The following is a 16,301-nucleotide window of genomic DNA, read 5'->3' on the forward strand; positions in this document are numbered from 1 at the left end:
CTACTAGCAATATTAGGCAAATGCTTTTATGTAGCCTGTCACTGTTCTCAATAAAAAAACTCAAGGGAAGTGATATGGTCTTCTTTTAAATAACTGTTGGTGCTTCTGCACCAAAGCATATTCTATTTTAACTCTGGAGTCCTCTTGTCATTCCCTCCTGAATCTTCTCTTCTGGGAAATGAGCCGCTTTATTGCTAGCATATTCAGGCTGCTGACTGCTGGTGGAAAGTCATGAAATTTGGCTTATTAACTTCTGTATAAATTGATGTTATCTAACCTCATCTGAGCCTTCACTATTGCTTGGAAATCTTTTTATTAATATCTAATTGGCTCCTTAACACATTTTCCATAGTGCTCATTTCAAAGCTTTTCAAATCTCCTGTCTTTTCAACATGACCTCACCTATTCATTCAGCAAAGATCAGCATCTCCTACTTGATGGAAAAGTTCCTCCACTTCCAAGTTTATCTTATCTGTTATTTTCTTCACACCTCAGAAGACAGGGGTCATCTGACTATTTCAAAAACATCCTAGTTTTAGTGGAAATAAACCTGACGTATTTCATTACATGTCTGCCACCATCTACCTCTATCATCATGTGCAAGGCAATTTACCTGGCTCCTGATTTTTTCATCTGTAAAATTAATGCCTTGGACTAGGTGAATTCTAAGGCCACTTTCAGTACTGAATCAAGGTTTTTCTCATCTTATGTCTAATCTATGCTTTTCTATCCCCCTAGGGCCTTTCCTTTTCATTCAGCCTATATATGTTGAATACAAATGAGGCATAAGATACTTTCTCTCTACTAATCTCCTCTTCCCAACTTGATTCTTCACACCCTAGACGTTCTTGCAGCTTCACTATTAAAAATTCTTCTTCGTCACTGCTATAATAAATTAATATTTGCACTATTTCTCAATCAAATGCTTGCAAGCTGTAGATAACACATGAAGACTCTATTGCCACTGATTTATCTCTTCACATCTTCCAATTTGGCTTCTGTTTCTAGCACTTTATCAAAATAGGACAAATGATTTTTCCTCCATGCTTACCCTACTTGCACTATCTTGGACATAAAGAACCACTTTGAAACTTTTTTCGCACTTTCTCCGTAGTTCAAAGGCTTTATTCTTTCACCTCTTTTCCTTCTCTATTTTTATTTTCCTTCCTCAATCTATGTCTTAAATGTGAGTATTCATCAGAGATCTATCTTGTTCTTCTTTCTAAACTTTCTTCTATAGAAACTAATTAATTCTCAGGATCCCAGTTACTATAATGATGTGAATTACAGGAATTTTTTCACTGAATTTCTTTCCGTAAGTATGCTTAACATCTCTATGGGTATGTCTGGCCAGTTTGAAGGTATGTTGAAAATAAAGGTCACCACTAGACCCCAGTACCTACCCAGGGAAAAAAGGGAAACCACAAGTTGCCCCCGATCCTATTAAGTCAACCTTTCTATTAATGGTATAAGTTACTTTCTAGTGACTAGAATTGATATATCAGGAAGGAGACAAGGTTTTAATGTCAGAGACTACATTCTCCTCTGAATACATATCTTTAACATAGCTAAGTCTTGATTTGACAAAAGTCTCAATGCTCTGAAAGATATTAAAAGTATTGTCCCCTTACAATTACTCAAGGTTGTGATGTAGATGTGGAATCTGGGAATATTATCTCTTTTTACATCATAACAAAAGTACAACCCATGAATTGAATTATCCTCATTTGATTCTATAGTTCTGTCATTTATTCCTGTACGGTGTTATAAAGATCTTGGATTCTGAGAAAATTCAAAGTTTCCATTTCAACTAGATTTAAAAAGAGGGAAAAAAGGAAAGAAACCATAAACTCACACTTTGTCAGTTCCATAACTCCTATAGTCCACAGCAGCTGACACAGCCACAATGAGGGCAGGCATCCCATAGCCGACCAGGTAGAAGTATTTCCTTCGTGAATGTTCGCTCTCAAACACCTCCACCAGCATGATGTAGAGCTGCACTCCCTCCAGGAACATCCAGGTGAAGGCAGCCAAGAAGAAGAAATGTAATAGGGCGGCAAAAACTGCACAGGCAATCTAGGGAACGGAACACATGAGTCAGTCAGATAACTATCAAATGAAATTCCAATTGCCATAAAGTTAAAATAAATATTTATCAAGACTACAGTAACAAAATAGGTCTGCAAAGGAACTGAGACAAGATTCATAAAATTCATATATTAAAACCTAATCAAATATAACCTATATTTAAAAATCATCAGTTCAGTTCAGTTCAGTCACTCAGTCGTGTCCGACTCTTTGCGACCCCATGGACTGCAGCACATCAGGCCTCCCTGTCCATCACCAACTCCAGGAGTTTACTCAAACTCGTGTCCATTGAGTCAGTGATGCCATCCAATCATCTCACCCTCTGTCGTCCCCTTCTCCTCTTGCCTTCAATCTTTCCCAGCATCAGGGTCTTTTCAAATGAGCCAATTTTTCACATCAGGTGGCCAAAGTAATTGAGTTTCAGCTTCAGCATCAGTCCTTCCAATGAATATTCAGGACTGATCTCCTTTAGAATGGAAGGGGTGGATCTCCTTGCAGTCCAAGGGACTCTCAAGAATCTTCTCCAACACCACAGTTCAAAAGCATCAATTCTTTGGCGCTCAGCTTTCTTTATACTCCAACTCTCACATCCATACATGACCACTGGAAACACCATAGCTTTGACTAGACAGACTTTTGTTGGCAAAGTAATGTCTCTGCTTTTTAGTGCTATCTAGGTTGGTCATAACTTTCTTCCAAGGAGCAAGCATCTTTTAATGTCATAGCTGCAGTCACCATCTACAGTGACTTTGGAGCCCCGCAAAATAAAGTCTGTCACTGTTTCCACTGATTCTCCATCTATTTGCCATATTTAACATTTTATTAATAATATGTATGGATGAAAGTAGAGCATTATAATAAGAAAAAAGTATAACATGTAAGAAAAGATTCTAAGAAGATCCTCTTGATAATTATACTGGAGATTAGCCTAAAGGTTTTAAAATAGATCTCACAATTTTTTTTCTTGATCCTGTAAAAACAATCCTGTATTTATTAACATACTAAATTCTTCAATGCAAATGAAGGAGAAACACTAAACCAAGGAGAAAAATAGCTCAAAATAAAAATATAATACTTAAAATATTTTATGAGATTATTACTCCTTATTATTTATGGTTTATTTCTTCCTTGCCTTGTTTAAGAAAGGATTTAAGCTAAAATTGCGAAGTTTGTACTGCAAAGATGTAAAAGTAGATCTGGTAAAAATAAATGTTCTGTAAGTGCTTTAATTTTCTTACTTTTTTGTGTTATTTTACTAAATGCTGGTCTACACAAGCTTGGTCAATTGTCATATTTTCTAAGGTACTACAAGTTTCAGCTGACCATATATTAATTTTCTTATGTCAGTTCCTGAAATTCTCACTCTTCTGGAGGGGAAGTCTTTATTTTTTATGAGTCCTAAGTAAAATCTGTGGTTCCTATTAGAAAAAAGGCAACAAATTCATACAAATGATCTGATTAGTATGGATTCAGTGATGAGTATGATCCTTGAGAAATGAGGCAAAGGGCAGGTTTATATCCTTGGGTTAGAGAGATGATGATGTAGGGGTGATAAGGAAGTCAGGCACCAAAGGAGCTAGAGACAGAAAAGGGAAGTGAAAGTCACTCAGTCGTGTCTGACACTTTGCAACCCCATGGACTTTAGAAGCCCACCAGGCTCCTCTGCCAATGGGATTTTCCAGGCAAGAATACTGGAGTGGGTTGCCATTCCCTTCTCCAGGGGATCTTCCCAATCCAGGAATTGAGCCCAGGTCCCCAGCATTGCCGGCAGATTCCCTAATGTCTAAGCCGCCAGGGAGGCCCACAGAGAGAGAAAGTAAAGCCTAACTGCCATATAAGATGCAGGAAGAGGACACATATCCAGCAAAGAAGACACATATCCAGCAACAAGCGCAAAGACAGTTGAGCTGAGCGGTGCTTATCCAAGTTGCATATCAATCATTGTCTTCATGCTACTGTCAGAAATTAGTTTTGTGCAGTCTGCAAAATTTGGAGAAGTTTATCATACCAGATGTATCATCAGGAAGCAAAAATAAGAAGAAGGTTTCTAAATGAAAGGAAAACTCAAAGAGCAGTTGAATTGCAGGTTAAAAAGAGAATGAAATGATTTCTTCTTGGGAAATATCACAGTTTCTTGATTTTTAGAGTTAGGGCTTCAACTATTAACTATTGTTATCAGAAAGTACTTTTTGGAGAAAAAAATGTGCACTTTGATTACTTATTCATCTATATGCATTTCTTGGAAAAATTGTCACATTTGTATATGATAACCAATTAAAAGTATAATCACTGTAACTGCACCCTTTAATTAATCATGAATGTGTAATCACAAACATGAATCCAACTGCTTTTTGATTGTAAAGACTATACATATGGACTCATACCAGAGAACAGCATTAAGTGAAGGAATTATTTATTATGCCTACAAGTCTTCTAAAAAATGAAAGTTTTCATTTGTAGTTTTAATCACAAGAACACATGTGCTATTTTCATGAATCTCAAGGACATAGAAAGAGCCTCACAAAAGTTACAAGTGGGCATATAGTTTGTTTAATATATTAGATATTATCTGTTGATCATATTTTCTGTTTGGTTTTTATCAAGAACAGTTGGCTGGTACTATTCCTCCTACTATACTCTTTTCTTTCTTTTCCTCCCCTCCTTCCTCCCTCCTCCTCTCCCTCCTTCTCTTCCTTTCTTGATATAGCTAAATGTCATTAGTAATAAAGTATGAAGTTAGCATTAAAATGTAAACAGAACTTGAAAAAATAAAAAGTGTAAAACAAAATTTGGGACAAGTATATAAATTATAAAAACAATCTACAGTTTGAACTAATTTCCAAAATAAGTCAATTAGAAAAGCCATGTTAGACATGCAATTTTCAACATAATTCCCATTGTCTTTAAAAAGTGTATTATGAAAAGAACCACAAATACATGTTAGAAAAGATACTCCTCCAATCCCTAATGACTTAACTCTCCTCAATATTCAGCTCTGTGATTGAAAAATAAAGACTAATAAAGAAACATGGTTCTTTAGAAAGGCAAATTTATGAGCAGAATTTCTCAAGAAATGTACATTCATACATCCATATATTCAATACTTCTTTATGAACTGACATGATCCTTCTCTTCCTGCTTTTTGGAGAGTTTTTATCATAAATGGATGTTGAATTTTGTTGAAGGCTTTTTCTGCATCTATTGAGATAATCATATGGTTTTCATCTTTCAATTTGTTAATGTGGTGTATTACATTGATTGATTTGCAGATATTAAAGAATCCCTGACATGAAAAAGGGAAAACTGAATAAGAGATGAAAATCAATAACTAAGACAACTGGAAGACAGGATACTTTCAAACAAGAATATTTTGAGTATCGGAAAGCTACAAATGGAGAAATTGTTTTCTAATAACAACATAAGTTGCTTACTGGTTGATCTGTTCTGTTGATCCCAATCAAGAAGAGCAGTTCTGCTACAAAAAGGCTGATGCAGAGGTTCTTATGGATGGTGTTACGGTCACTCTGGAGCCCACGGAAGAAGCAAAATGTGAAGATGCAAATCAGGAGACACACAAGGGACAGCAAAATTCCAACCCAGGTGATCACATCCAGAAGAAGGTCATGGACAGCATCGCTATGCTGGAAATACAACAGAAAATACATAAGTTCCAGTTATGCATAACCAATTACAAAGTTTTATAAGGGCCTGGATTCATGAAATGTGATTTTAAAAAGGCACTAAATATCCTCCACACAAACAATGAGTAAGATGACTGAATTACGTATTTTCTCCTAGTCCACAGGTAAAGCATTTTATCTTTACTCTGAGGTGTAAATCAGTTTGTCAGTACTGTCCACACCTTTCTTAGATATGTTCATTTTCAGCATATAAATAGCTGAAACAAAACAACTTAGTTCTGGCCAAAGATTTCAAGGTAAAGTTTTTCATTTTTCTACACCATGTTGCTTTTTTACAATTTTTTTAAAACAACTCTAGCTAGGGAATATTTTCTTTTAAAAGACACAATTCAATTGCATTAAAAATCCATGATTCTGATAGATCTCTGCATAAGTAGAAAAAAGAATAATGTGCATAAGAAACTTTTTAGTTGAAAACAAAGAGATGTGTTTCTAATTGACATCTTTTCAACTGTAGAGATCACACACATTGATTTTTGTTTTAGGATGGAGTTACTATTTACATTTAGTTGTCTCCCACATTGCTAGCTCATCTTAGAAATATATATATATATATATATGTATATATATATATATATACACACACACACATACATATATATATATATATAGTTTTTTTAAATTTTTTATTTTATCCAGATTTGTCCTTTTATGTTTTACGGAAGCTTCATACAAAGATTATTCTGAATGTGGGAATTCTCCTTACAAGTGAGCCACCACGCTGTAACCTGAATCATAGCACTTCACATATCGCCAGATACAACTTCACAGTTGTTATCTGATAAAGAACTCTGCTAGGACACTGTCAGTGAAACAGTTTTGATATATTCCTGCATAACTCTAGATGTATTTCTCAGAAGGAGCTCAAATCATGAAAGAAAACCACATGAAATTTTGCTTTAATTGCTTTTTTCTCCAGGGGACACAGACTAGTGTTGGTCTCTGACAGGTGAAATTACTGTTACTATTGGAGAGTGGTTAGTGCTACTGGTTCCCTGAACAGAGGGCTATTTGCTCTCTTCTTTGACTTAAAGGAAAGATGCTGTAATTGAATATCAAGCACCGACATTCAGCACAGCAGTCTTTCATAATGGCACATATAATACGTTCTCAAATGTATCCTAAAGACTTATAAAACTTAAAAAAAAAAAAGAAAAAAAAAGAAACCAAATAACTTCTGCCTCTCCTGGGTAGTTGCATTATTAGAAATGTATATATACTATACTCCATGCCTTCGCAGGTCTTCCAAAAACCTCATGCAGAGGTACTAAGAGAAGAATACCAAATGTCAAAACAACAGTACAAAAAGGACATAACATTCAAATGAAGAACAAAAAGTCTAGCAATTAATTAATAATCATCTTTCAGGTAATACTGTGTAGCTCAGAAAACAAACATCAACAACCTTATATATACTATACTGTGATCGAATGCAACTCACCACGTGAATTTTATCAGTAAGATGAAAAAGAAAGAACAACGGGCATTAAATGTGAACAAGATCTATGAGTTTGGCTTTCTTTATAATAGTCTGTCATAACAGAACTTTCAGGAGACCAAACCATGAAAAAAACCAACCCTTCTTCAGGAGGATGGTCAATTGACTAAAACTCCTAGTATAGCTTTAACAATGCTATAACAGATCAAGTATTCTTATTTCCAAGGTTTCATGTTTGTGAATACTATATAACTCAAATCACCTTTGACATGAACTACATCTCATTATGTGACTTAAGATCTTTTTAAGCCTATATCTTATTATTATATCCCGGCACTTAGTACTGGACATGACACATAAAAAATGCTTAATATTTGCTTTTGAATGGTTATAACCCTACACCATTTAGACCAAATATCCTAGGAGCTGGACCCTCTTACATCAGTATAGCTTTAGCTTCCATTAGGTCTCCATTGGAATTTAAAAAGGATCAATCTCAAATATTACATTCAAAACTGAGTCCCTTATCCTGTTTCTCCCTCCACTCTCACTCCCAAATCTACATTTCCCTCTGTTTTGCTCATTTCAGTAAATAGCAACACTTCATTCTTTGAAGTGTTCCAGCCAAAAACTCAAGAGTCATATTGATTCCTTTTACACACACACAAACATACAAATTACTCTTAATCCATCAAGAAATCTTGTAGATCCTGTCTTCTATCTAACAGCTGCCAGTCATCTCAATTGTACCACACTGGTTAGATCCACCTGATTTTTTTTTAACAGCCTCCTAAATGAATTCCCTACTTTGACCTTCATCTATTGCCCTTTCCTCTCTGTTCAACAAGATAGAGACATTGGGTGTTTCCATCAGTGAGTAAGATAAGAAGACTCATTGATGGAAGCATCCAATGTCTCCCATTTCAATAAAAGTAAAAACCAAAGTCTTTAGAAAGATCTACAAGGTCCCAGAAGTCTGTGCTTCTGTGGAAACATTTTCTATTCTCCCCTTTGTTCAGTTTACTCAACCCCCGTTGGCCTCCTCTGGCCCATGAATATGTCCAGCACATTCCAACCTCACAACTTTGTACTTGATGTTCTCTTGGTCTGTAATGCTCCTCCAGAAGATAGCTGTGTGACTTAATCCACTACCCTCCTTCACTACTTCATTCAAATGTCACCTTCTCACAGAGCTTTTTTGAATCATCCCATCTAAAATTGCAAACATCATTTACCTAACTGACTCTATTACTTTTCCTGCATTATTTTTCCCCTTAACATTTACCTATATTATATACTTTATTAGCATTTATCATCTGTGGCCTTTACTAGAAATTGCACTCCAAGAGAATAAGTTGTTTTATCTCTTCTGAGCCCCAATGTATCTTCAGGTCCTATAAAGTTGCCTCCTAGAGTAGATGCCCAATTAACATGTGAACTGAATAAATGAATCTCTCTCTAATTATCCCTCTCTTCTGAAATGGCCTTAGATTATAAACTAAAAGTTGCATCATGCTGCCCAATCTTTGGGACATTTTTTGGTCACACCGCATGGCATGCAAAATGCAGGAATGTGGGATCTTAGTTCCCTGACCAAGGATTGAACCCCTGCCCCTGAAGTGGAAGCAGAGTCTTAGCCACTGGACCAGCAGGGAACTCTCACTTTGGTTCATAAATCACCTGCTCTAAAATCTTGAGTAAGAGATAAAAAAAAAATAGAGCTGGAGAATGAGGAGGCTGTTAAACCACAATATCTTAAAATACGCGGATATGTCAAGGTGTCATTTATGACAATGAAGGCAAAACTCTACATGGAAATAAGAGGACTACAGGGTAAATCTGAGAGTCGAAAGATGCGGATTTAACCTTGTCACTCCAATCTTGCAATTGTTATCTTGAACTATACACCCTTTACAGTATCAAAACCTCATACATATAGAGATAAAATAACAGAGGATTTGGGTTATTGTGTGGTAAGTAAGATAATATATGTGAAAGTAAGAAAGTCAATGTTTCTTTGTTCTTGGGTAATCTAAAAATATTCTTAATTTTTTTCATGCTTGACAGCAACCTTCATTTAAAAATTTATATGAAAATACAGGGTAGAACAGAAAAATAATAACTGTAACAAGAACAAATGTTAATGCTATTTTGCCTAAGGATATCAAACATTATTGCAACCAACTAATGAATTACCTAGTTTCTTCTTATAACATTGTCAGTTTATTTATATTATTAATAATATTTGGGTTATTATAAATTAAGAGCAAAATATGTCCATAGCATATGAGGAGACAGATTTTAACTTTAGAACCTGAATTCAACCTTTATTGTTATATGTGTGTGCTAAGTTGCCTCAGTCGTGTCCAACTCTTTGTGACCCTATGGACTATAGACTGCCAGGCTCCTCAGTCCATAGGGTTCTCCAGAATAGTGGAGAACAAGAATAGTGGAGTGGGTTGCCATACCCTTCTCCAAGGGATCTTCCCAGGTCAGAGATTGAACCTGCATCTCGTAAGTCTCCTGCATTGGCAGATGGGTTCTTTACCACTAGGACCACTTGGGAAGCCCTTCATTACTATACAGTTGTGTTTATGATGTTTGAATAACAAAGCCCAAAGGTATTTAACTTCACCTCTATAAATATTTTTCCAGAGTGTGTACCATAAACTGTTTGCTACTATAAACATTTGGAAAAGTCTCAAAAAAATAAAAATAAACAAAAGAATAAAAAAACTTCAAGGCAATTAACCTTTTAAAGATGATGGAGAACTATGAGAGAAAATCTTACAAGCAGAATGATTCATCAGAATATACTTCCAGGAAATTCATTGACTCTTCCATTTTAGAAAGAAATTGTTATGAAAATAACACTTGTTTTTCCAGCTTTTTATGAAGTTTATATTCACATATGAAATGCCAGATATTTTGTAAAGCCTATGGCAAGTTTCTGATTTCCCTTTTACCTTCATCTCAATGAATCTGTTTTGTGTTATCACTGTTGGGTTACTGAATAATTCAAATACCACAAAAGGAATAAGTATTTCAACAAAGGAAAAAGATGGCTTAAACAATGATGTTTTATGAAACTCTGTCAATATAAAACTCACAAATAAACCAATAGGTATATTTAATGAAACAAAGCCCAAATTCATGGAATAGGGAAATGTGGTTTTTTGCCTCATGATATAAAAATAACTCAATCTGAGTTAACTAAGACCCTTATGTAAATTTTGATATTTCCAACGTTATTTTCAAAAAGTAAGTCAGCAAACAAGATGGAGAAATAGATTTTGAAATGCTTTTCATTTTAACTTCATAAGTGTTTCCAGATGGGACACAAACTGTACGAATTAATTTTGAACCCCTCTGGATATTTTCTCTTTTATATATTTTTAGAAAGCTGAATTTTCCAGACACTGCTTAAACAATTACCCTATAATAATTATTAATTGTTGGCCAGTAATTTTCAAGAATCTGTCTTACTTTATGTATTAAAATGTATTATTTTAATGTTGAGTCAGATTTGCTAAGGTATAATAATATGGTTTTTAAATTGCCTCTCAAACATATCTTATTCTGAAGTGCTTGTAAAATATAGCTGAAATGAGTTTGATTTTTTTTATTCTTTGCCAGTGTAGGAGCACTAGATTTGTTATTAATGTATCACATCAGCATAAGGCATTGTTCTGACTCAAGAATTTCACTGAAGCCAGTGTGGTTATGAAAGCCCTATTTTCTGATAAATGTGGCAAGAACTCTGTGAAATAAGTTTCTTGCATTGCTCTAACAGATCATCAAACACAAAGGTCACCCCACAAATACTGGCAAAATAAAGGGCTCAATGATTTGAGGAAATAAGGGTTTTCTTTGTGGAATAGGGTGAAGGTCAAAGTTGAGTAACAGTAAAAAGAACGATATGGCTCCATTTTTTATGATTTCTGTAGTAAATTAACCAAAATAACTCAGCAGTAATTTCCAAATTTATATCAAATTGAAAAAAAACAATCAATCAAATATTTTCAGACTTTAACTGCTGAGAGAAACACTGGCAAGTGAGAGCATACAAAAACATACATATCCAACTGTCTTCAGAGCTCAACAGAACTTATTCAGAACGTCTCTTTGGTTTTAGAAGCACAGCATTGTATGCTTAAGTTATGTAAGATTTTCTTGATTTGAATTATTATTATTTTTTTAATTTCATCACATTTAGTGAACCAGATTCACAACTACATTAATGAAGGAAACAGAAAAAAAAAAAACAAAAAACAGGAAATGTGGAAGGTAAGTATCATACAGTAGCTGAGAATTAAATGCAGATATAGGTTTTTAAAAAGTATAGTTGATAAAAAAATAATTACTGGCCAATATAGATAAATGGAACAGAATAGAAAGCCCAGAGATAAATCCACGAACCTATGGACACCTTATCTTTGACAAAGGAGGCAAGGATATACAATGGAAAAAAGACAACCTCTTTAACAAGTGGTGCTGGGAAAACTGGTCAGCCACTTGTAAAAGAATGAAACTAGAACACTTTCTAACACCATACACAAAAATAAACTCAAAATGGATTAAAGATCTAAATGTAAGACCAGAAACTATAAAACTCCTAGAGGAGAACATAGGCAAAACCCTCTCCGACATAAATCACAGCAAGATCCTCTATGACCCACCTCCCAGAATATTGGAAATAAAAGCAAAACTAAACAAATGGGACCTAATGAAACTTAAAAGCTTTTGAACTACAAAGGAAACTATAAGTAAGGTGAAAAGACAGCCCTCAGATTGGGAGAAAATAATAGCAAACGAAGAAACAGACAAAGGATTAATCTCAAAAATATACAAGCAACTCCTGCAGCTCAATTCCAAAAAAATAAATGACCCAATCAAAAAATGGGCCAAAGAACTAAACAGACATTTCTCCAAAGAAGACATACAGATGGCTAACAAACACATGAAAAGATGCTCAACATCACCCATTATTAGAGAAATGCAAATCAAAACCACAATGAGGTACCATTACACGCCAGTCAGGGTGGCTGCTATCCAAAAGTCTACAAGCAATAAATGCTGGAGAGGGTGTGGAGAAAAGGGAACCCTCTTACACTGTTGGTGGGAATGCAAACTAGTACAGCCACTATGGAAAACAGTGTGGAGATTCCTTAAAAAACTGGAGATAGAACTGCCGTATGACCCAGCAATCCCACTTCTGGGCATACACACTGAGGAAACCAGATCTGAAAGAGACACGTGCACCCCAATGTTCATCGCAGCACTGTTTATAATAGCCAGGACATGGAAACAACCTAGATGCCCATCAGCAGATGAATGGATAAGGAAGCTGTGGTACATATACACCGTGGAATATTACTCAGCCATTAAAAAGAATTCATTTGAATCAGTTCTAATGAGATGGATGAAACTGGAGCCCATTATACAGAGTGAAGTAAGCCAGAAAGATAAAGAACATTACAGCATACTAACACATATATATGGAATTTAGAAAGATGGTAATGATAACCCTATATGCAAAACAGAAAAAGAGACACAGAAATACAGAACAGACTTTTGAACTCTGTGGGAGAATGTGAGGGTGGGATATTTCAAAAGAACAGCATGTATACTATCTATGGTGAAACAGATCGCCAGCCCAGGTGGGATGCATGAGACAAGTGCTCGGGCCTGGTGCACTGGGAAGATCCAGAGGAATCGGGTGGAGAGGGAGGTGGGAGGGGGGATCGGGATGGGGAATACGTGTAAATCTATGGCTGATTCATATCAATGTATGACAAAACCCACTGAAATGTTGTGAAGTAATTAGCCTCCAACTAATAAAAAAAAATAATTACTGGCCAATTAGAATATTTTTAAGTAAATGATGTAATCAAGCAGTAAATAAGAAAAAGAGTTTAGAGAACTGGGGTGAGGGCAAGAAACGAAGTGAGGCAGAGAGAAAATTTCATCTTTAACCTTTCTGACAGTGATGATGATCATGGTGATAACAATAATGATGATGATAATGATAGCTGACACACAACTTTCAAAATACCAGATTCTTCTAGAAGTGCTAATTTATTTTATTAAGGAAGTCACTTTGTCCTATAAAACAATATGACATTATATTATTATTACTTCCAATTAACAGATGAAGAAACTGGAGCAGAGAGAAGTAATTTGAATAATCATTGAATTATTGTAAGTAAGTTGAATAATCATCAATCAAGTAAGTTAATCAAGTTGAATAATTATCAATCAAGTAAGTTAATCAAGTAAGTTAAGTAAGTTGAATAATCATTCAACTAGTAATGTGGCAGATATAGCATCAATGGCAGAGTAACTACCTATCCAGGTTCATTCAGGAATGTCTTAGTTTTAGCAATAAAATTTGGTATCCTGGGAAAATGCTCTCCAAGACAATGAAACTATTCCAGAGATCAGAGATAGGTTCAGTTTGAAAGAAAAGTACAAAATCCATATAACTGTTTAGAAAATAGAGGCTGGAGGCAACACTAATTTTTAGTATCAAATGTCTGTGGCATTGAATATCCACTTTCCTCAGTGACTCCTGCTGTTCTTCCCCCTGACTGTTGATGTTGGAAACCCTGATTTGCAGTTCCTAGCATAGAGTCAAACATTATTGCATCATTCTGAGTGATGAAACCGAAGTATGCAACTTTAGTGTCTTGTGATCCTGAATTCCTCTTTGACTTAAATGTCTGAATTAACTGTTGTACTTTGTATCAAGACTGTGCTAAATTAATTTTTAACATTGTTAGTATTGGGACAATGTTTTCTAAGAATTCACTATGAAACTGAGAACAGCTATAGTATAATAACATGACAATACTGAGAAAGAAGGCTAAACAATTACGCTATATTACAGATACATGAAATTAGATTATAGAGGTAACAAAAAAAGCATAGTGCACAAAATGCTGAAATTAATTTGTGACCAGGCAAAAGTGTGAATGTATGTATAGAGGCTGAATTTCACAAACCTAAGATGAGACAGGAAAGTTTTTGTAAGATAAAAAGCTATTTTTTTTAAATCTCCCCTCAAATGGCACCAATGTCCAGCTGAAATTAATGATGGGATAAGCTTGAGTATTCCAAAAGAGTAAACATGCATTAATGCTTCGTCCCCTTGATTTGTCTGTACATCTGAGTAAAGGTGCATTTTTCCTGATGTACTTTTTCAGATTCAGAGGTTGCAACTGAAATGCCCTATGGGTAGACAAAAGGGGAAATTTTGATAACCAATGTTTTGCTTCCTTATAGTTTAGAGCTGATTCTGTCAGATCTTACTAATGATTAAAAAAGTGATGTGTTGAATCACAGAAACAAAATAATGTTTCCCCTAGGTCTTATATATTTTGATTTGAAAAATGAAGTTTCAATTGTCTTCTTGATTTCCATGAAGATTTTGATTAAACTTCAGAAAACACAAAAGACTGTTGATACCTTGTCTAGACATAAAACAGACTTTGCTTAGCTATCTGCATATTTGATAGACATTGCAAATGTAAATTTTGGAAAATGTCATTCAGCCTATAAACTCCTTACAAAAGGAAATGAACAGCTCTTACCCACTAAATGTCCTGTACACCTTGTAGAAAAGGCTTCTAAAAAGGGATGTGATTTGCTTACTTGTGACAATGAGGATTCATAATGAAATTATTTGGTCACTTTTCAGTTTCCTCAAAGTGTGTAGAAGTACTCAATGAGCCTTTTCACTTTCTAGAAACGGAAGGAGACAGTCTCCTTGAGATGTGTGCCTTCAGGATGACTATTACTGGGTTGGCCACAGACAAGATGCTATAATACTGACTTTCATAAAATCCTATTTTCAAAGTATGGAGCAAGAAAAATGTCTTTCTCTAAATTTTATATATATGACAGATGACAATGGAGAAAAATATTGCAATATGACACATTTATATGTTTTTCCAAAACTTTTTGATGAGCTCTGAAGAGGCTATAGGGAATCTAGTAAAAGATACTCTATCTTATTCTACCTGAGTTGTGTGAACTGTGTAGGTTGGGGGAAAAAAAAAATTAAAGGAAAAACATTGCTTATTTTTGGGATTTAAGATTGTTTACAAAAAAATTCTCACCAGAAAAGAGCAGTTATGTTAAATAGGACTTTATGATTTCTATATTAAAACTAAAACTTTATTGGACTCCAATCTTTTTTTTTATTTTTAATTTTTTATTAGTTGGAGGCTAATTACTTCACAACATTTCAGTGGGTTTTGTCATACACTGATATGAATCAGCCATAGATTTACACGTATTCCCCATCCCGATCCCCCCTCCCACCTCCCTCTCCACCCGATTCCTCTGGGTCTTCCCAGTGCACCAGGCCCGAGCACTTGTCTTATGCATCCCACCTGGGCTGGTGATCTGTTTCACCATAGATAATATACATGCTGTTCTTTCGAAACATCCCACCCTCACCTTCTCCCACAGAGTTCAAAAATCTGTTCTGTACTTCTGTGTCTCTTTTTCTGTTTTGCATATAGGGTTATCGTTACCATCTTTCTAAATTCCATATATATGTGTTAGTATGCTGTAATGTTCTTTATCTTTCTGGCTTACTTCACTCTGTATAATGGGCTCCAGTTTCATCCATCTCATTAGAACTGATTCAAATGAATTCTTTTTAACAGCTGAGTAATAGTCCATGGTGTATATGTACCACAGCTTCCTTATCCATTCATCTGCTGATGGGCATCTAGGTTGTTTCCATGTCCTGGCTATTATAAACTCCAATCTTTATTTTATAATTTCACAACTATTTAAGTGCTTTAAAGCCATTATCTCTGGTAGTGTTTTATCTTAAGATGACATTCAATGTGCTTGAAAATGGTTCTAAATCATGAATATTTTGGACATGGACAGCCTATATAGTGAATTCAGAGATGCAAAGGAACAAATTGAAAAACAGTTGGTTTACCAGAACAAGACTATACATTTAAAGTGAATGGGAATTTTTGGAGAGCTGGGAACTAATACCCACAAGTCTAAAAACCTGCTAAGCAAAGTGATTAAGTAAAATCCTAAATATT

The 16,301-nt window shown here is 35.0% G+C and overlaps 1 protein-coding gene across 1 annotated transcript in view; it reads right to left on the minus strand.

Moving 5' to 3' along the window:
- The window catches only part of ADGRL3 (adhesion G protein-coupled receptor L3), a 927,638-nt gene that overhangs the window by 94,556 nt on the left and 816,781 nt on the right, over window positions 1-16,301 (minus strand). Inside the window, exons 17-18 of the mRNA XM_061145874.1 lie at window positions 5,520-5,729; window positions 1,856-2,076 (exon numbers count right to left, since the gene is read on the minus strand). Coding sequence (XP_061001857.1) covers window positions 1,856-2,076; window positions 5,520-5,729 — 431 coding nt within the window. The remainder of the gene's footprint in view (window positions 1-1,855; window positions 2,077-5,519; window positions 5,730-16,301) is intronic.

This window comes from Dama dama, chromosome 6, assembly GCF_033118175.1.
Source record: "Dama dama isolate Ldn47 chromosome 6, ASM3311817v1, whole genome shotgun sequence".
In the NCBI taxonomy this organism is placed as follows: Eukaryota; Metazoa; Chordata; class Mammalia; order Artiodactyla; family Cervidae; genus Dama; species Dama dama.